This window comes from Vitis riparia, chromosome 13 (assembly GCF_004353265.1).
Source record: "Vitis riparia cultivar Riparia Gloire de Montpellier isolate 1030 chromosome 13, EGFV_Vit.rip_1.0, whole genome shotgun sequence".
Taxonomy (NCBI): Eukaryota; Viridiplantae; Streptophyta; class Magnoliopsida; order Vitales; family Vitaceae; genus Vitis; species Vitis riparia.
In genome coordinates this window covers 21,053,407-21,075,887 of record NC_048443.1, presented here as the reverse complement: position 1 = coordinate 21,075,887, position 22,481 = coordinate 21,053,407, and the positions used below count along the sequence as shown (strand labels likewise).

Genomic DNA, 22,481 nt, shown 5'->3' with positions numbered 1-22,481 from the left:
TTTGATCAAATGTGGAAATTGTTGGAAAGTGTCTTAAATTCCTAATTAGTATTGATTCATTTTTGTCAAAAACATTGTATAGAATATTTCTTATATTTATATGTCATTGTAATATTAGATTTCCTTATAGAATAAGGAAAGTTATTAGGAACATCTATATGAATACGCTTGGTTATGATGGAAAAAGCTATGAGGTGGAGATGGGCTTATGAAAGTTATATGTGGTGCATGGATATGTGAGGAAGAATGGAAGACACCTATTGGAGCAAAGAAGCTCATGGTTCAGGGTGTAGATACAAGGATTAGGGAAATATATGATATTTTGGGAACCTAATAGTTGAATTTGGTTTTTGTCTTTTGTAATATTCTCTATAGTATGTTAGAATGATTCTCTCTCATCCATTGATGTAAGCATATTTGATCAAACCATATTAAAGCCTCATGTGACTTTATGTGGATTGTTTTATCTTTGTATTTTTTAACTAATATTGTTTACATTAAAGCTTTTACTAGAACAACAATTTTATTTCTAAGAAAACACACGCTCCAAACTCAAATTGCACCATTTTTTATCCTCTAGATTTCAAAACGTCAGCTACTCACATTCTCTATATCCTTCTATTTGCTTTCATCACAAGCAAATGAAATATGGTCTTCAAGTTTGTGCCAAGTGTCCTCTACTAATCCTAAGGTACAAACTAAGAAGATCCCTTCACTTGCTAGCAGTTGTAGTGGAGAAGCATATGTAAACCCCCATCAAAGGTGAAAATTTTTATTTATAGACAAAATTGGGGAATTTATTTGTGCATACCTTAATATGGTTTAATATTGAGTTGTCACAAGTACAAGGATGAACTACTCAAATAGTGGTAATGACATTCAAGGATGGGTTTCTAAAGGGGTCATAACTATTTAGAGCCCATGAGTACCCTATGTTGGAAGAGGAACTTAAGGTAAGATAATCACAACAACCAACCATAGAAGTAGCCTCATTCACCATAGGGCCTTTAAATGGGACCTAAAAAAACTACTCCACTAGGAGAAGAAAATGACAAAAAAGAGTGGTTGTCACCTTTGCTAGAGAAGAGAGTTATAGTGTGTAAATAACATTGGAAGAACCTTGCAACTAGTATTTGAGGGTTCATAAGATAGGATATTTCATGTTCATCATATACGAAAAGTTCCACCATACCAAGATGCCACACTATGATCCCCTACTCATCACTCTTAGGCTATGTTGGGTTCTCGAAAAATTTGAAGGAAAATGTAAGGGAAAGAAAATAGAGAGGAAAAAAAAGAAAATAAATAATAAATAAAAATTAGATTTAAAGTCAAAAAATTATATATATTTGCTATTTCAAATTCATTTTACTTATTTTAACTCTTCAATATAAAGATTAAATAATTCAAAAGTATATTAGTTTTGAATTAATTTTAATTATATTTTATTTTCTTTTGTATTTTTCATAGTATAACCAAACATGAAAAAATGATTTTTCTTTACTTATTTTTTTCTTTCCTTAATACTTTTGAGAACCAAACAAAACCTTAAAGTATTTAATTTCAAGGTTAGGAGGATCTTGTTCAACTTTAATACTATAGTTGACCTCTTATACTTGTCAACCTTTGAACACAGAACTACTAACAAACATGTTACAGGCTACCTTGTTTAACTTGTGAGTCTTGATGTACCAATGATAATAGGATTTTTTTTTTTTTCTTGTATACTAATTCCTTTCCTACCCTTAATAGGTTGAGTTTAGAAAAAATACAAATAGATTAGGGACAAGTTTGAGATTTTTTTTTAAAAAAAAACTTGAATTAGATTTGGGTAGATTCCAGTATTATCTTACCCTACCTCACTCTATCCACCCAAATTATAAATAGAATTAAATAAAAAAAATTTTATTAATTCATTTTTAATACATATAATAAGAATAATACTTTTCATGAAAATAAATAATAATAATAATATATAATATTTATTTATTTATAAGTTCTATTTATATTTTAATATAATAAAAACTTTAAAAGATAGAAACAAAAAAAATTGTTAAACAAAGCAAGACTAGACAAGAATGGGAAATGTTGTTATTTGTCTTGACCCATCCACTAACATTATTATTATTATTATTATTATTATTTATTTTTTGGCAATTGAGGGGAGGGACATAACTTGTCTTGAACCTGTGCCTTTGTCATTCCTAAGTTGATGACATCCTCTATAAACCCCTTGGCGAGATCATGCTTCCCATGATAAGGCACCCTTAAATCCATGAAGTAGAAGCTACGCTTTCATCTTATGACCATAACATCAAAATTCTTAATTTGAAGGGATTACATAATTTAGGATGATTAGTCATCATCTCGAGTTTGTTATTCCATGGCCATGTGGGCAATGAAAAGATTAGCATGAGCGAGGTATCTAGAGCTACTTCTATTCCCACTCCCTAAATAATAATTACCAAGTGACTCTAAAGTCAATGGAAAAAGGAACACCAAACCTAGGAATAGCTAATGATGGAAGAATTTATGCTCATCGCCTTGGGAGAGAAACATTGATAATGATAGGAAGCTAGTTGAAAGCCTACAAAAAAGAAATGTTCAAAAAACTTTTTGTAGGAACATAGGGATGTCTTTCCCTAGAATAGTGAACACGATTGGGATAAATCTACAACTAATATGGCAAAACCTAGAAATGGAAATGTGTAACAAGTCAATTAAATAGAAAGTTTGATTATTCACTCTTCAAAAGCAATTTGCCATAGTCAAGGAAGATCCTAACTCATTAAGGTTGGTTTATTGAAGAAGTACGATACTATGATTGGCTAGCCAATACGATTGTTATTCCAAAAAAAAAAATTGTGGGGCATGGAGGGTATATGTGGTTTATACTAATTTAAAACGTGCAAACTTAAAGGATAGTTACACACTCCCCAAATATAAACCATTTGGTTAACATCATGGTACGTAGGTCACAGCTTATTTACCTTCGTAGAGGCATATATAGATCAAGTATAACCAAATACCCATGTATGATCTTAACTAAGCAAAGATATTGCTCATAAGAGAAAAGTGTTTAATTGTTACAAAACTATGTCATTCGAGATAAAAAATAAACAAATAACCCTAATACCACCCATCAATGGATCGTAGAAAGAGTTTTTAAGGTACAAATTGGTGACACTACAGAGATATATGTAGATGATTCATGGTGAAAACATTGAGCAGACTAACCATTGTAACCATTGTAACCATTTGGAGCATGTCTTTGGAATTCTAAGAAAACATCACATGACATTGAGCCCTAGTAAATGCACCTTTGGGGTAATGTCCCAAGCATTTATAGGGCTCTTCGTCATGCAGCATGGAATTTATGCTAACCCTAAGAAAATTTAAGCGATACTTGAAATGTCAATTGAGGAACTTAAGGAGGTACAACGTTTGGTGAAGCAACTCAACACCCTAGGACAATTCATCATCAAGTTAATCAATCAATATCATCTAATCCTTTCCTTATTAGAAAAACGTATATAACCATGACTAGACTAATCATTGTGTATATACTTTGTGAAGCTTAAAAGGTACCACTCATCCCTACTTATATTTTGACTAAAGTAAAGATAAGTGACATTTGTTGCTACATCTAGCAACTTTTGTAGTGACAATGAGCATCGCCTTAGTCCACAATGACCAAAAAGATGCATAGAGACTGGTTTACTACATCAACAAGTTCTTGCCATCAACTTGAGCCACAAAGAAGAACTTGAGCCGCAACACTTCATCTTTGCCCATGAATGTAGTCTTTAGACCATATCACGTAAATTGTTATGTATTTTCTATTTTCATTCTTTATTTTCTTTTCCCTAGCTATTATTATTCTTTGTTATGGTTTTTCACAACATGATCAATTGTGCATAATTAAGTAGAAAAATACATCTAAGTTGAAGAGACTTGTAGTTAATGTCTTATTGGCACCAAGTTTTCATTTTGTAGAACAGGAAAATTGCCTCAAATTTATACACTTCTAGTTCTATACGGACAATAGTCCATATCAGCTGTCAAATGCCAACTATAATTTTGCTAAGACAATAAATGCTTAAAATTTGAAATCTTGAATTAACAAGATGCATGTAAAGTACAAAGATTTCTACTTATTTTGTCGATACAACTGATAACTAGGCTACATCTTCAGCAACCCCAACATCTTCTCCATTTGCCAGATGGTTTACTTCCTGTCAAAAGGCAGTTAAAATTTTTTAGCACCTAGAATTTCATTAGCAACTAAAAACTGTTCTTAGGGAAGTAATGTTCATTGAATTTTCTTTTCTTGAATTTAAATGGATTAAGAAATTCTATGCCAGTAGTACTTCATATCATGCCAACCTGAATCTAGGTAAAAGAAATGCAATAAGGCAGGCTGATTCAAGGAAAAGAGAGAGAGAGAGAGAGAGAGAGAGAGAGAGAGAGAGAACACATTAGTGCAGAACTGAGATATCAAGTTTTTGGGAGTGTGGAATTAACCTGTGATGCGATGACTGCATCCCAATAATCATCATCTCATTGATCCCTGTACCCATCTGGCTTGGCTTTTGCAAACTTGACACACTCCCTGTACATTCTTCCTCTCCACTCCTTCAATGGTGGCATTTCCACCTGAGCCAGTAGCCAATTCCTGTACTCAATCTGACATCAAACCATCTAAAGAAAAGGGGGTTATCTACATGATAATGGAAACAAATGAACATGTTTTCACCAGAAGTCGATAGCCTTATTACCATATAGATTATCTAAGGAGCTTCAAATATTTGATATCGGATGTAAAACCCAGTTAGATTTTCTACATCAGAAAAGAAATGGCTTCATCCAATGTTGAGTTAAGAAGATTAAATTTGAAAGATAAGAAAATAGATGGAGCACCTCATTGGGGGGAAGGACATGGGTGAAGCTCTTGGGCACTCCAGTTTCCTCCATATGATGATAGTAATTTTCGACATCAGACATCATCTCCTCTTCTGTTGGCAGCAACACCTTACCAGATAAAACATGAGCCAACCACTTGGATTGTAACTCGGTTGTCAGAAATGGTGTATCCTGATTGTAAAAACCAACTTCCATTGTCAATTGCCCAAATCTAAAGTAGTCTGGTTTATAAACAGAAATTTAATCTATCACAGACTAAAGAATCAATCAAATGTGCACTAGCATACAGAAAACAGAATCAAGGAAAGGGGCGTATTTTAATCACCTAAATGAATTTTATAGCAAGATCCATTAGGTTTTCTTAGGCCAGAAAATTGATAGTTCATATATAATGCTTAGTGGGTATTCCATGGATTCTCTAAAATGAACAAAACTGTTTTCCTTTTCAAATTTAACACACCACTTTGTGGGAATATGCGGTTGAAACAACAGACCTGCTTAGGCATTCCAATGAAAGAGAGCCAAGGAGCTAAGTGCGGAGGGAAGACATGTTTATACAGTGGCCCAACACGGTTATCGTCATCAATGGTTACAATTCCATTTGTTTCAATAAATGGAAAATGGTATTTGTATCTGCAAAAGATATAATTCAGAACTTGAATGACAAAACGAATATGCTGAACCAGCAGGAGCAATGAAGGTAGGAATGGAAGATAAAATTTGCAGGGCTACTAAGGAAAAATAAATGAAAAGTGAACCATTTGATTCGTACCCAGTACAATAAAAAATGGTATCTGCATGAACTGAGGATCCATCTTGAAAGACAACCTTACCATCTTCATAAACAAATTCTATCTGTAAATATAGGATTGAGAATACGTACCTCACACCTTGAAACACTTTGGTAAGCTTACTATTCAACCAAAAAATAAAACCTTGAATATGACAGTTTTGATTGAAATACAAACCAAGTACTCTTGGAAAGCACCCTCTCAAGTCTTGATCTAGAGGATGTTGAGTAAATCAACTTAATAACTTAATATGACTTAATAATTTAATTTAAATCATTAAATAGATTAAACATATTTGATAAAATAACTTAATAAACCAACTTAAAGTTAAGATCAACTTTAAATATTAAATCAAAATAGTTAGCTTACTCTTAATTTCAAATCTTTTTACTTCATTTGCCTACATCTAGTAATAGTATATTTTATAACTATAGCTCCACATCCATAACTTATTTTTTATAATAAATATTTTGTAGTTATTTTATATATTTACAATACTTTAAATATAGATGTTTAACAAAAAAAATTATTACCTAAGATTAATAAAAATAAATATTAGTTAAAATCAATGAAGATAAATATTAGTTAAAATTAATAAAAGTAAATACTTTAATTCAATGATTTAAAATAAATTTTAAGTTAACTTTATCAAACAACCTTAATTATTAAAGTAAAAAAAAACAAATAATAAGTTTTAAGACAAATTAAGAATAATTTAACTTAAAGTCAACTTAAGTCATTAAATAATAAGTATTAAATTTACCAAACACTCTCATGTTTGTAAATAAATATGAGAAATACTTTGAGATACGAAAAAAAAAAAAAAAAAAAAACAAAAGGAAGGCTACCATTTTATGTAGCCATATGTTTTCATGGTTGTCTAATTCTCCAACTGTCACATTAGGGGCTCTTGTTGTGATGTGAACTTCCTTGGCTACTATTGCAACCTCTCTAGAGATATCAAAAGCGCTAGGTCCCAATCCGATTAAAACCACAACCTATTAGGTATAGTAAATCCAATAAATATTCATGTTGAACTATCAAACATAAGAGTGATTTAATCCAATTTAATAAAAGAAACAATAGAATATAATTAAACAAATTAGAAATGCAAAGCAAGAGACTCACTTAAATCCCCAAAAAGAGTACTAACTAATGTTAGAAAGTGTCCTAAATTCCTAGTTAGTAAAGATTCCTTTTTATTAAGAATATTGTATAGAATATTTCCTAAGTTGAATACTATTGTAATATTAGACTTCCTTCTAGAATAAGGAAAGTTGTTGGAAATATCTCTATAAATATTCTAGGTCATGAGAGGAAAAAATCATGAGATGGAGATGAGCTTGTAAAAACTATACTAGGTGGATAGAGATATAAGGAAAAATGGGAGATACCTTATGGAGCAAGAGGACTCGTGGTTCAAGGTATGGATACAAGGAGTGAGGAAACATGGGATGTTTCAAGAACCCAATAATTATATCTGGTTTTATCTTATGTAATGTTTTCTATTGTATAGTGAAACGATTCTCTCTCATTTGTGGATGTAGGCATAGTTAGTTGAACCACGTTAAAACCTCGTCTACCATGTGTGTGATTGTTTTATCTTTGTGTTCTTGAACTAAGATATTTGCATTAAAGCTTTTGCTAGCACAACAATTAATACATAGTAAACTGCTTTGGGCATTGGCCATGGAGCAAAGTGGTAGTTTAGAATCCCAAGATTAAAGAGTACATAATTTGAGGCCACCTGTTAGTCATCAAACTTTTGGCATATAGTTAAGATTCATATTGAAATTTCAATTCATAAACTAACCTGCTTCCCTAGAGAAGTTGAAGGGCCATTACAGATGTTAAAAAGGAAATGTGTTATCTTCTGAGAACCCTAAAAACACAAGAACAGCATAACCCTAAATAAATGCTCCTAGAGCCCGCCCATATACAATACTCCACAACTCTAGCAAGCATGTCTTTGTTCCATGACCTTTAAACTTAGGGACAAGTTTCAACACCTTGACCTCATTGTTGCAAGACCAAGGCCTCTTGTGATAACAACTTAGACCCATGAGTGCCTATGGCTTGCGAGGTGACATGTATGTTTAAGAAAAGTGAAAATTATGATGCTTAAGAAGTTGAGTAGCATGTCAATGTGCTAGGCATTGGCTTGGTGGTGACTTGGGAGTGGCAACACCTTTGGTTGACATGTAAAGCATTATGTGGGTGGCTCAACTTGGCAAAAATTCAAGTGTAAGATTTCACTTGATTCAGATTTTTATTTTTTATTTTTTATTTTTTTATTTATTTTTATCAAAATGATGCTTTAAAAACTCTTTAGGGTGGGAGAGGTGACTCTCTAAAACTATGATGATAGAACATGGATAGCAATGGGTATGTCACCCCAACCTAGTTCAAAATCGTAGTTTAGGTCATTGACTCAAGAGGTCTCGAGGTATATTAGTCTCAACATCCTAACTTAGTATCAAGCCATAAGGAAAATAAGTTAACTAAAAAGTTAAAAAAAGTTATGAAAATTATTTAAACAATTGGTATGATTAAATAAGTTAAAAAATTAATAAAAAAACTTGTATCGCTTTTAACATTGTTTAAATAGTTATAAAAATATGTGCACATGTTAATAATTGAAAATTATTTTATTTTAAATATAATAATATTTTACTAAAAAGACATACAATTCAATATCAATTCTACATTGCATGGCGTGGGGCTCAAAATCATCATCATTAGTCTTACGACAAGTATATAAATAAGGTGGTAGTTCCCACGATGAGGATATAGTTGCAAGAGTTGCCCATAGTTCAAATAGGTTGGTTGAGATTACTAGCTTGATAATCGGTAATCAGAACCTAAGGTGATAGTACCCAAAACCTCGATACCCAATGTTGCTACTAAAACATGATTGATCATATGCATAATAGTCATTAGTTCATGTTTTAGTATCAAAACACTCCTCAAGATGCATCCTTAGAAATAGATCAAAGTAGTTTCTACAAGAAGCAGTACAAAAACTATAATGTTGAACTCTAAAGCTATGATGTGATTTATCATCTACTCCTCTAAAATATTGTCATAATCCTACACCTAAAATCTAGATATGCTCATCAATACCTTGATAATTATGCCTATGACATGCTTGGATTTGCTTAACTAATATAATCACCACCTCCCCCACTACCCTCACCATCTTCATTATTGATAGTCTATTACCATTATTGTTGCTCCTTCTATCATCATCATCATCATCAATATCAACATCATTAGAACTTGAAAAACTTTTCTAACAGTCTTACCTTGATGACGAGAGTCATTCTCTCTTCTTTATGTAGTAATGCTTGTGTGCTAACTCTATGACATGCATACCCTGTTGAAAAAGCTACATGTTTGTTTTTTTAGCTATGTTTTTAAACACTTTGGGTTACCAAAGGATATAATGAGTGACAAAGATTCTCACTTCATGAGTAGGTTTTAGGTTGATTTCTTTAAGATGTTGGGATTAAAACCAAAAATTTTAACTAAAATCACCCTCAAATAGATAATCAAACTAAAAAGATGGATGCAAATTCTATGAAAGTATTTGAGGCACTGTATGATTTCTAAGCAGCATAATTGTTTGGAATTTGTAGAAGTGGCTCAATGTTGTTATAATCTACACAAGAGTTCTTCTATAGGATTGTGCCCATTCGAGGTGGCAATAAGGCTACAACTTCACATGCCTTTGGATGCATTGTTGGGATGTAAGTTGGGCATAACATAAGTCCTATAGCCTTTAGATTCTTGAAATCTTGTTAAGAAATGCATGAAAAGGCAAAAAAAAAAGTTTGGAAAAAGACAACAAATTAATGAATGAAAAGGTATGATGATAAAGGGAGGAAGCCCATAAAGTTTCAAGTCGGCCACAAGTTTGAAAGGACATCAATAGTCAAAAAGTATAGAGGGGGTTTCATCCTAAGTGTGATGGTGTCTTTGAAGTAATGAAAAAGATTGGTGCAATTACAAATAGGTTAAACCTTCAAATAGACTAAAAATTCATCATTCTTTTCATACTACTTTCTTTAAGCCATTTCTTAACAATCAATATCCCACTAAGATATACAAAAATCGTGCACCTCTGATTATCCAAAAGTAGTTTAAGTCAAAAGCTTATAAGAACTTGGATCATAGAAATATGGGGCTAAGTAAAAAAGAAAAGAAGGATTGTTTACCCAGTCCATTGAAAGGGACTCTTGAAAGTGAAGCTAGGTGGGAGAGAGATACAACCTTGTGACAGTGTGAAAATGTAGTACAAAAATATACGCAGCTAAGTTGATGAGGGTACAAATTCCACTTGGTGTGGTGGTTTTTTTTTTTTTTTTTTTGATAAATAAGCAAGGAATATATTAACAAAAGGCAAACAACCACAAAGCATACAAAGAGTATACAAGGTAGCTAAAACCTCAAAAACAAGAAAAGAAAAAAAAAAACCAAAAGGCTCACCAACCCTTAAGTGGATGCTAACCACTCTAAGAAGTCTATAAAAGAAAGCGACTCCTCTCCAATGTACAATCTAGCCCAACTCCATAAATTATAGACAAAAGAATTTTTGAGTTTCTGAATTGCTAAAGAACCCCCCCCAAAGGCTAGCTTATTCCTCTCCTTCCAAACCGTCCAAAAAATGCACAATGAGATGGATTTCCAAATCTTTTTCCTTTTTTTTCCACAAAAGAGCCCCTTTAGCTAATTAAGACCTCCTTTACAGTTTTTGGAAAGACCCATTAAACACCAAACAAACCTAAGACGATTTCCCAAAGAACTCTAACCACTATACAGTGTATAAGAATATGATTTACAGTTTCTTCTTCACAACCACACAAAAAGCAACGATTAGGGAGCTTCCACCCTCTTTTTTGGAGCTTATCTAATGTAAGCACTTTCCCTCACATAGCCTCCCAAGCAAAAAAAAAATGACTTTGGTAGGAACTCTATCCACCTATATGCAATTCTTCGGGAAGACGGTGTCATTGGGGTTAACTAGTAAACTATAGGCTTCCTTAACTCCAAAATACCCGTTTCTGCAACCCTTCCAAGAGACTGAGTCATCCTCCAAAGTTAGCCTGTAGCCCCTTAGGACATGGAGCAAATTTCCTACCAAATCCAATTCCCAATCATTAAAAGCTCTAAAGAACCTTAGATTCCAACCTCCCTAACCAAAATTCTGGTCCCAAACTTCCTCCACTGTGGCGTTCCTATGTGCAGCCATGGCAAATAATTGTGGGAAACTTTGGGACGGCGTTGTATGGCTGCACCAATGGTCAGTCCAGAATCTAATTTTATTGCCATTTCCAACTGTGAACACTATATTTTCCCAGCACCAATCTATTTCTTTCAAAATCTCCTTCCAAACCCCTACTCCAAATGCCCCATTAGCCTTATTTGTCTTCCAACCAAGGCCCTCTTGCCCATATTTCACAGAAATCACCTCCTTCCAAAGATTTTCCTTGTCACAAGCAAATCTCCATATCCATTTGCCAAGCAAGGCCTTATTCAAGAGAGCTAGCTTCCTTAAGCCTAGCCCACATTTTTCCTTATCCCCACAAAGCACCTCCCAATTAACTAAGTGGGTTTTCTTCTCCAAGTTTCCCCTTCCCCAAAGAAAGACTCTTTGTAATTTTTCTAACTTTCTTGCTACTACCTTGGGCATTCGAAAGAAAGGCATTTGATAAATGGGCATACTAGTCATTGTACTCTTTATGAGAGTGATTCTCCCACCTTTGGAAATATATTGACGTTTCCAAAGCGTAAGTCTCCTCTTCACTCTCCCTTTCACCCCATCCCACACAGAGAGAGCCTTGTTAGGAGCCCCTAAAGGCAGTCCCAAATAAGAAGAAGGCAAAGAACCTACGTTGTACGCTAACTCCACTGCCATCACATTAACCTCTTCCACCTCACCAACTGGGAAGATTTCACTTTTGGCCAAATTGATCCTTAATCCTGACGCGGCTTCAAACTAAAGTAAGGTCTAGCTCAAGTGAGTTAGGTGTTTTTTCTTTGCCTCACAGAAAAAAATTGTATCATCAGCAAAAAAAAAGGTGGGAAATATTCAAATCCGACCTTCTTCTTTCCTGGATTCTGCACCTTGAAAGGAAACTCCCTTCAATAGCCCTCCTAATGAGAGCACCCAACACTTCCATTCCCATAACAAAGAGGTAAGGAGATAAGAGGTCTCCTTGACGAAGCCTCTTGGTACTCAAAAAGAAGTCTGCTGGCACCCTATTTAAAGTGTTTTTATTTATTTATTTTTGGATGGTTATAAGAATAAGTGTAAATAATTGACCTATAGTCAAGACAGAAGTGACCTATCCCAAACTCATTTTATTGTCATCCTTGGTTGCAAAAATTTTTTCTCAACATGGTAAAGAGTGTGGATAAGATTTATTTATTTATTTATTTTAACAAAAGTCTACTTATAGTACTCTTAAATCTTCAAATAATCATAAAAATCACTTATGATATTTTAAAACAGGGTAACACCCTTTCATATTTATTTTTCTAAAACCTTATCTTCTATACAATACTGTAAAAATTTAACTTAAAATATTATTATGTCCACATACAATTATTTAATGATGAATTATCAAGAGAAAGGTCATTAGTGATACTAATAAATCAAAGAAAAAAAGGAAACATGTGTTTACTTTTCTCCTTTCTTTTATTGGATGGAAGAAATACTTGTAATATTTTATAGAAAATGAGTTAGAAGAAGGAGAGCATAGAATGCTCAAAGAAAAATATTGTCTTATTTCATTAGCGCTAGTTAAATTTTTTCAATATCTATTTGCCCATTTCTCCTATTCCACAACTTTTTTGCTAAACTAAAAACTATCCCAACAAATAACTACACTTTGGGGCTGAGAGGTGGGATGTGGGAAGTGGGTGGGTTGGGTGAATAGGTTATTTTATACAAATTCAAAAGGTCCTTCCTTTCTTCCCACAACCATTCAACAAAGGATAAAAATCACAAGCAAGCATGAATGCAACAATACTCTCCTAATAATTTATAGATGCAAGTCACGTGCAAATGCTTCAACACTCCCCAATTACATTAATTCATAAGAATAATTATTTCCCTAATACATTTTGAATTACCCTTTGATATCATTAACAATATGAACAAAAAAATTATTTAAGAATATCCAAAAGGTAATCACACCAATTTTAGCTCATATTTTATCATTTCAACATACATGCTCAAGTAACAAATAATATCTAACACTAGAAATAAATCAAAGAGTAGAATGAAAGTAAGAGAGATAATGACACCAAATTTTACATGAAAAATCTCCTTAGAGATCAAAACTATGAACCTACCAACGATAAAGAATTCCTCTATGACGAACAACCAATTTGTACAAGGTTTTACTTAACTTAAGCCTGCTAATCCTTCACAGACTACATAACCAACACCTTCTCACTTTAGCTGCATGCCTTCATCTTCCATAATATACTTGGAGTCCTCACCAAGTTTGATCTTGATCTCTTCTTGAAGTTCAATCAAGAAGAAAATGAGTTTTCACTCAAAACCTAAATAGATAGGAAATTGAAAGATGAATGGAATAGAAGAATCAACCCATTTTTTTTTAAGGAAATCTATTGGAATATAGTTTGGAAATCAAGATGAAAAAGGGAATTTTCTTGACAACCAAACACCCTTAACTAGATAAGGATAGAGAGAGCTCGAGAGAGAAGGAGAATGGTTGCAGGTATCTATTCCCCAAAATAGGAAGCAATTTTAGGTTTTAAATGGAAAGAAGCCCTTGATCCAATGGTTAAGAAAAAAAAACTTGAATCGATTTGACCAAAACCTGGATCGATCTTAGCACATGACATTTAAACACCTAGACAAAAATAGTTGTCCTGGCTTCCTCAACTCTTTTTAGAAACAAATAGTTCTAGCAGAAACACTTTGAAAAACTTTGGTTGATTCCATCTCATCCATCTACAACCTCAACTATATACCTTGGTCCCTTAGTAAATTCAATATCTTGATCTTCATTAAGCTAGTAGTCTGAGGAAGGATTTGGAAAAACTGAGTTAAATACTTAGAAAATTTGTCTAGAATTACTAATCTAGCTAAACACTCATAAAAACATAAATACTTGTATTACTTTATCATAAAGTTTCCCTTATTGTTTTTAGGTTTTTGCAAAACCATCAAATAAGAACAAGTGAGAACAATGTGCTCTCCATATGTCTTTTAAGTGTTTTTTTTTATTCTAACGAACGGAAACCACAATTCCCAACAAAGCCTTTATATTCCTCACAATGCTCTCCATGGATAGTTTATGCTATCATGAAGAAATAATTCAGATATTGATGAGTATAAGAAGCAGCACATCGCTTATCACAACTTTTAACCTCTACAAAGATGAACATAACATTTCCATTACCAAGGTACAAATGATAGCAATCACTTCATCTTCTTTAACTGAAGCACAATTTTTTTGGTAGTTGAGTTTGAATTTCTAGTCGGGTTTTTGCATTGAATCAACTTCAAGGAAGCATTAGTAAATCTTTAATTAGATTTACAAAAGTAGTACTTGTGTGCAACATTCCAACTAGTCCTTTCTACATATTGTTAATGAGTAAAAAAAATGCATGCAATTCATATTTGAGTCTATCTATTTTCATGGAAACTTGAGGAACTTCCAATCTAGAGGCACTTGATGCCTTCATTGCATGAAACCTTTTGTTGCATAAAAAAACCCTAAAAAATACTTTGCAAATGTGAAGTTTCGATAGCTAGTACTAGTAGAAACTAATGATTTCAAGAACCCAATCAAATTATGTTATTTACATATTTCACAACAAAAAAAGCAAATTTGATCAAGATATACTTTGTGTGATTGCTATGAGACTTGAGAAGGACTAGAAGGTCATCAAAGAGCTATTCTATAAGAGGAATAATGTCTCTCTTGGTCAAGACACTTCAAGCATTACAAGGATGGTATAAATAGGTTTTCTTTTTATTTTTTTTCGCATGCTTGTTAATGTATGAATTGAAGTAACTAAGGCTAGATTAGTTGGATTGACATCAACTTTAGAGCTTGAGTTGATTTGAGATATCACTCAATTAGATTGATTAATGTACAACCTAAACTTAAAGTAGGGTTAAAAGTTTATGATTTGGTTCCTAGAAAAAGTCGACCAATTAACCTAATGCCCCAAAGGCCATTATGCTATGAAGATAGGTTTTTTTGAAATTAAATGATACTGTCACACACTATCCTTAATCCAAATAGAATATTAATATATAACCATGCTTTATAATATAATGATATTGTCACACACTATCCTTAATCAATTAAAAGACATGCTTTGGAACTCAATCATACTAGAATTAATGATTTATTAAAGTTTTACTTCATAGTAACACCACACTTATTATTACACATTGCTCTCACAAACATAGGAAAATAAAGCATAAGTAGAGTTTGATTCAAAGAAAAAGAACAAGTTCATCAAGACAAGCATTTTTAATCACTTCCATTAACCAGCTCTTTGGACCAATGTGACCAAGAAATCTTTATAATTTCCAAGAGCTACATCTTCAATCTTCTTGGTCAGAGGAGTTCCATATTGCTTATTATATTTCTCAGCAATGTCCTTTATATCAACATTGGCTCGGGTTACAATAACTCGAGTTAGGGCTTCTTTTTCATCCTCATTTGCGTTAGCTTTCATTGCCGAATCTAAAATCTAAGATTAAAAAAAAAAATAGTCCAAGAAATGCTTCAACAAATATATATATATATATATATATATATATATATATATATATATATATATATATATATATATATATATATATATATATATCACTTTTTTAATGTGTTATAGTGAATTTATCTCACCTTACTGAAATACATCGAAGGAGCATACAAGCAATAAATTGTGTCCTTCAAACTTGTCTCATCAAGATCCTAAACAATGAGGAATTATATTAAAATGAATATTTTTGAAAGCTAATTCAAGGAAAAATGAGTTCTAATAAATATTAAAATGAAAAGAATTGTTCAAAGTAACACAGGAATGAGAATTGTTTTTTTTTTTAAAGAATTTATAAAAAAAAAAAGTCTGGAGTTTAAAAACAATATAACGAATAAGAATAAAAATAGAGTAAAAAAATGGCACATGAGTGGACCACACAAATAATATTCCATGATTCAAAACAATATGTTTTTCCTTATAATTTGTATGTTCATAATTTTACATGTTAAACTATTAGCAAAGTATATATTTCAATTTAATTACTTCTTAGAATGTATTTGGTATGTGAAAATAAAATAAAAATAAAGATAAATCATAAAATCACGTAAAAGAGAAAAAATTAAAATCCAAAAAACAAAAAAAAAGAATTTTGTATCCACAAGATTGAAATTTTAATTTCATTCTTATATTTAATAAGTAATTTGGACTTAGAAATAAATAGGAAATGGAATAGATTCTTTTTATTCCTATACCCATTTTCTATTCTAGTGTTTCAAATATTACATAATTCTTTTTTAACTATTTTGAAGTGAAAAAGTGATAATAGTAGAGGAAAAGGGAAGACAAGGAAACACAAGAAAGAGGAAAAATGAACAAAGAAAGAGAAAAAAAGAACATAAAAGAACAAAGAAGGATAACAAATACTAACTTTTAAGTTAAATACTAATTAACCTTCATTTTCTTTTTCCTTTTTCACTTTATTCATTTATTAATGTTTAAGTAAAGAATAAAAAGTGCCTTTGATATGTAGGAATTAAAATATGATAGGAATGTTGGATGACATGTATTATGTAAAAAAAAAAAATCATTTTTTTATAATAATATATGTATATATTTAAGAAAATTTGTGTTTTCACACATTCACTCATGTAAAAATAAGGAAAAAATGTGTTTTCATATACTTGCGTAAAAATAATTACAAAATAGGAACTTTGAAAAAATAATTCAAGTTTTATGCACTCATCCAGTCAAATGTAGTAACTATGTCATTAAAATATAGTATTCGAATGAACAAAATTGTAATTTGAGCAAAAAGTGCATGAAATGCTAATTATTTTTAGATAACTACTTGAAATTTGTATTTAATAAACTTGAGTTCCCATTTGGTGGTTTTTTCATATAAATGTATGGAAACGCTTTTTTTTTTTTTACTTCTCATTTCCATTTTTGAAATAATTCAAATATAATAATGATTGGAAAATAGAATAGATTTCCAATTCCTATTCCTATTCCTATTCCTATTTCATATTCTAATGTTTCAAACAGGCCCTAAGAATTATCAAATATAATATCATGATTATGTTATACCTCTTCAATGTTCTTGTTAAAAGTTTCCTTGTAACATTTGAAGACGGTCTTGAGATGAGGCTTGCTTCTTGTTGCTAGAATCCTTACAGTTTCTTCATCTTTGAATAGCTTCTTCTTATCAAAATGTCTATTAATGATCATACCAAGTTTCATAGCCTCTGCTCTAACCACCACATCATTAATTCGTGATCCTTCATATCTGTACGTACTTACAAGTGCTACCAAAAGCTGTTGATACAAAAAGCAATTTTTCATTACATTATTTCATGTTGATAATAATATTTGTTGCATGGTTTCTTTATGTGGTTCTGAGTTTTTAGTTATCATTAGAGAGAATGTGTTTTATTAAAGCTCTCCAAAATCAAAGATGTGGAAGGGAAAGAACTATGTTTGGTTGGTGGGCAAAATGGGCTTTCAAGTTTCAAATTGCGACATACAATGGGCTAGGTTCAGTCAAGAACAAGACTTTGAGGGTGTTTGTCTTTTTAGCTTTTTATTGAAAGCAATTTGCTTTTGGACTTTAAGTTTGTTTTTCTACTTTTCATGACTTATTATAAATTTTTGGTTGAATAGAAAAAACTAAAATATTTGGTTGAATAGAAAAAATCAAAATATTTGACTTTTTCTAAATGGATAAAGTACCATGTTGTTTTTCTTTACTTTTTAATGCTTAATAGAAATAAAATATTACAAAAACAAACAACCTAATACTTAATAATATTAAGCACTATTTAGTTTTAATTTCTATTTAAAATTAAGTAAAAAAACAAACACCACCTTATGCTTTTTGGCTCATAAATGAACTTCAAATTGGATCTAAAATATGATAAAGCTTGAAGTCCAATTTGTTATGGTTGGGCTTAGGGGTTGTACAGATTATTGGATGGAGTTTTTGAAGTGTTGGACCAAACAAAAATGAAATCTCAACTATTGAGTTGATATTTGATGATATTGATAGATAATTAAACTAAGAGCCCGTTTGACAATGATTTTAGGAAGTGTTTCTAAGATTTTTAACGCTTAAAAATTTATATCATTCAAGTGTTAGAAAGACTAGAAACATTTTCTAAAATTACTATCAACGCACTTTAAAAGTATGTTTGACAATAGTTCTAGAAAGCGCTTTTAACTTAAAAAGTGTTTTTGAAAAAAATTAGATGTTTAGTAAAATTTAGGAAACACTTCTAAAAATATGAAAAATCACTTGTAGTATTGAAAAGTCACTTAAAGTATTTTTTGGAGAAACACTTCATAAATGATTTTTGTAAAATATTTATAAAGAAAACACTTCCATTAAAAATACTTTAAGTTGCCAAATGCTCTTTGAGAGTGTATTTGACAGTGTTTCTTCTTTAAGTGTTTTTAGCCTAAAAAGTGTTTTTGAAAAAAATTAGATGTTTGGTAAAATTTAGGAAACACTTCTAAAAATATGAAAACTCGCTTGTTGTATTGAAAAGTCCCTTAAGTATTTTTTTGGGAGAAACACTTGATAAATGATTTTTTTATAAATTTTTTGAAGTGTTTTCTACATTTTTCCAAATAGTTGACTTTTCTTCAAAAACAAATTTCTTTTTTCTTTTTTATACTAAAAGTGCTTTCTAGAAATACTATCAATCGGACTCTTAAATTACCTTTCAAATATGACTAAATTGCTTTCTAAATATGATCATCTTACATAATTATGACCATAGTAATTCTTGATTGGTTCATTAACATGACTATATATATTACCTCTCATAGTATCCTAACCAACACTACACCATATAAAACTCCATTATTGAGAAAAGACACAATTATAGGACTTTCTAGGAGTTCAACTAATGGGGACAAAAAAAAAGTTCGAAACTCCAATTGTAGAAGAGTTGGCTCAAAAGATCATTTGCAATTGCATATCCTTAAGCCCAACCATCATTTATGGAGAAAATATATGTTAGAAAGAAAGACGAATGCCATCTTTTTAAGAAATAATTAGTCAAAATGCTTCAATAAATTAATAAGATAGAAATTCTATTTACTTGATTAAAAATTGCATAATATCTCACTAATCTAAGTCAATTTTTATTTTCAAATAAAACAACTCAAAATAATGTCGATACACTTGAAATATAGTTTGATGCAAAACAGAAAAAACGTTACTAAAAGTAGTACTAACCTGGCGTTCGATGCCTTCAACTCGGGAAGCAACGTCTTCCTCGATGGATTCACCGTAGAGGGACTGGTATGCTTTCCTAGCTCCCAAGAGCTCGTCTGATGATCTGGTGCATGCAAGTTCAATGAGTAAGCCATATGCTTGAGGGTGTCCGTCCAAAGCCTTCCTTGCCATGCGAGCATCTCTTTCCCAAGGATGCATGGTCCATTGCACCACAACATCTTGACCACAAAAATGTTAAAAAAAAAACTAATCATATTATTGCAAAAACCAATATTTAAGTCATCATTTGTCTCCCTGTCTTTTGTAATTCACTTGTAATTTTTGTTTTCTCCTGAGAATTTTTTTTTAAATATCTTTAATTTTATGTTTTAGATAAATACCTAATTTAATATTGGACATATAGATACCTGAAAACGCAGAAATTCCTTTATTAGAAATGCAATATGATAATCTTGCCATCTCTCAAACAAGAAGTATTCATCCTTAAGAAAGAGGAAAGAATTTTCATTCCTAAAAGTTGTCAAGTCTTCTGGATGCCATTTTACTAAGATCTCCATCATTGATTTCTCGTCAACTCCAAGTATTCCTAGAAATGTAATTAAGATTATTTCAACCTTCTAATCAATATTAATAATGAAAGAACAAATAAACAATTTGAAATCATATGGGACATGAGATCATATGAAATCACCATATTGTCACAAATTTTCCCTAGAATTATTAAGAAAATAACATGCCACAATAAGTACAACTAGAGTAAACAATTTGAATGTAAAAGAATGCAATTGTTTGTGATTTAGAAAAAATAAAGTCAAGGGAGAAGAAGAAAGAACCAGAAAAAGCCTTTGCGAGAGTACGGCTCTCATTTGGCAAAGACATAATTTTTCTCCCTTCTTCGTTTGTTTTCTTTTTCCTTCTTTTGATGGAGGCAACAAGAATGGTGGCCTTCTTTACCTCCATCATGGCATTAATTTTATAAGTAAGCTAAGGGGTATTTAGGGTAAGTAAGAAGACTAAAAAATGGAATGACTTGGGGGAGGGGGGCAATGTCTTAATCGCATGTCAACATCATAGTGTACTTGCATTCATGTATGGGATTCTTAAGTTATTTTTGAAGTTTTATCCATTTTGAAGACTTGAATATTTTCAATTTGATTTTGAGTCAGACTTGAGAGTGGTTTTAGCTACTACAACTATTTTTATAGAGAATTATTTAGTGTCTATGTAAATAAAAAAAAACAATAATTTTGATAGCATTCCTAGTAATATCAATTTTTTAGAAGAAGCATTTACCAATAGGACTAGTTTAAGAATCATTTCAAGAGATTCTTAAAAAAATTTTAAGTAATTTTAAAAATTTTATCAAATGCCTAATTTTAATAAAATTTCCAAAATCATTCTCTTTTTTTTCCATTAAATAAAGTGATTTTAAAATTTATTAAATATCTAATTTTTTTAAAATTTCCAAAATCACTCTTAAACACCCTCTCATAATCAATTTTCTAAAACCTTTTCTTCTACACATTATTGTAAAAATTTAACTTAAAATATTATTATGTCCCCATATAATTATTTAATGAGGAATTATCAAGAGAAAGGTCATTAATGACATTAATAAATCATATAAAAAAAAGATGAAACATGTGTTTGATTTTCTACTTCTTTTTATTGGATGGAAAAAATACTCAAAGTATTTTATAGAAAGGGAGTTGGAAGAAGGAGAACATGGAATGCACAAAGAAAAATATTATTTTATTTTATCAACATTAGTCCATTTTGTCTATTTCACGACTTCTTTGCTGAATTAAAAATCGAAGGTGAATCTTAATGATGAACTACACCTAGAGAGAGAAGGGGGTGGGGGTGAATAGGTGATTTTATAAATACCTTTTGAATCTATATAAAATCACTTATTCGTCCCTCCCAAGTCCCCTGATCCCCTAACATATATTATCATTCCCTTTGAATCATCACAATTTATATTCCTTTCTTTTAACAACTATTTAGCTATATTCCTTTCTTTTAACAACTATTCAACAAAGGATAAAGACTATCACAAGCAAGAATGAATGCAATAATACCCTCCCAATAGTTTATAAATACAAGTCACATGCAAATGCTTTAACACTCCTTAATTACATTAATTCATAAGAACAATTATCTTCCTAATACATTTCCAATTACCTCTTGATATTATTAACAATATGAATAAAAAATTATTCAAGAATATCCAAAAGGTAATTATACCCATTTCAGCTCATATTTCATCCTTTCAACATACATGCTTAAGTAACAAATGATATCTAACATTGGAAAGGAATCAAATAGTAGAATGAGAGCAAAGAGACAATGACACAAGATTTATGTGGAAAATCTCCTTAGATATTAAAAAAACTATGAATCTACCAATGATAAAAAAAATTCCACTATCAAGAGTAACCAATGCGTAGAAGGTTTTTACTTAACTCAAGTTTGCTAATCTTTCACGGATTGCTTAACCCACACCTTCTCACTTCAGCTGCATGCCTTCATATTTTGGAACATTCTTGAAGTCCTCACCAAGCTTGACCTTGACTTCTTCTTGAAGTTCAATCAAGAAGAAAATGAATTTTCATCCAAAACCAAAATAAATAGTAATGGAAAGATGAATAGAATAGAAGAAGAAAATGAGTTTTCAGCCAAAACCTAAATAAATAGGAAATTGAAAGATGAATGAATCAGAATAATCAACCTATTTTTTAAGAAAATCTAATGAAAAACAATTTGGAAATCAAGATCAAAAAGAGAATTTTCTTCACAACTAAACACGCTTAATTAGATAAGGATAGAGAGAGCTCAAGAGGGAAGGAGAACGACTGCATGTATCTCCTCCCAAAATAGGAATCAATTTTAGGTTTTAAATGGAACGAAACCCTTGATCCAACAGTTAAGAAAACATAAAGAAAAAAGCAACCTAAATCGACCTCACCAAAATCTAAATCGATATTGAAACAAGGCGTTTAAACACTTAGACAAGAAAAGTTGTCTTGACCTCCTCAACTCTTTTAAGAAATAAATAGTTCTAGAATAACTAATTTGAAAAACTTGGTTGATTCATTTCATCCATCTACAAGCTCAACTACATCTTTTGGTCCCTTAGCAAATTCATCATTTTGATCTTCATTAGGCAAGTAGTTCAAAGAAGGATTTGGAAAAATTGAGTTAAGAGACACTTAGGAAATTTGTCCAAAATTATCAACCTAACTAAACACTCACAAAAACATAAATAC

General features: G+C 31.3%; 2 protein-coding genes across 2 annotated transcripts; both read right to left on the bottom strand.

Annotated features, from left to right (window-relative positions):
- Nucleotides 1-4,063: 4,063 nt before the first annotated feature.
- On the bottom strand, nucleotides 4,064-5,812 carry LOC117929371 (flavin-containing monooxygenase FMO GS-OX-like 2). Its single transcript, XM_034849665.1, has 5 exons — nucleotides 5,696-5,812; nucleotides 5,418-5,556; nucleotides 4,921-5,094; nucleotides 4,525-4,686; nucleotides 4,064-4,235 (listed from the first exon to the last, which is right to left on the bottom strand). The coding sequence occupies exons 2-4, from the start codon at nucleotides 5,427-5,429 to the stop codon at nucleotides 4,561-4,563; spliced, it is 312 nt and encodes a 103-aa protein (XP_034705556.1). The 5' UTR covers nucleotides 5,430-5,556; nucleotides 5,696-5,812; the 3' UTR covers nucleotides 4,064-4,235; nucleotides 4,525-4,560.
- A 9,329-nt stretch (nucleotides 5,813-15,141) lies between these two features.
- LOC117929370 (annexin D4-like) lies at nucleotides 15,142-19,424 on the bottom strand. Its single transcript, XM_034849664.1, has 4 exons — nucleotides 19,213-19,424; nucleotides 17,061-17,288; nucleotides 15,617-15,685; nucleotides 15,142-15,461 (listed from the first exon to the last, which is right to left on the bottom strand). The coding sequence occupies exons 1-4, from the start codon at nucleotides 19,408-19,410 to the stop codon at nucleotides 15,252-15,254; spliced, it is 705 nt and encodes a 234-aa protein (XP_034705555.1). The 5' UTR covers nucleotides 19,411-19,424; the 3' UTR covers nucleotides 15,142-15,251.
- Nucleotides 19,425-22,481: the final 3,057 nt, after the last annotated feature.

Excerpts from the sequence above, each read along its gene's own strand:
- LOC117929371 (XM_034849665.1), bottom strand. Across the intron at positions 4,687-4,920 it reads ATGTCCTTCCCCCCAATGAG|ATTGAGTACAGGAATTGGCT; the intron begins GTGCTCCATCTA and ends GTTTGATGTCAG.
- LOC117929370 (XM_034849664.1), bottom strand. The coding sequence starts at position 19,410 with ATGCATCCTTGGGAAAGAGATGCTCGCATGGCAAGGAAGGCTTTGGAC. Across the intron at positions 17,289-19,212 it reads TTGAAGGCATCGAACGCCAG|CTTTTGGTAGCACTTGTAAG; the intron begins GTTAGTACTACT and ends TTGTATCAACAG. Across the intron at positions 15,686-17,060 it reads TTAACAAGAACATTGAAGAG|GATCTTGATGAGACAAGTTT; the intron begins GTATAACATAAT and ends CTCATTGTTTAG.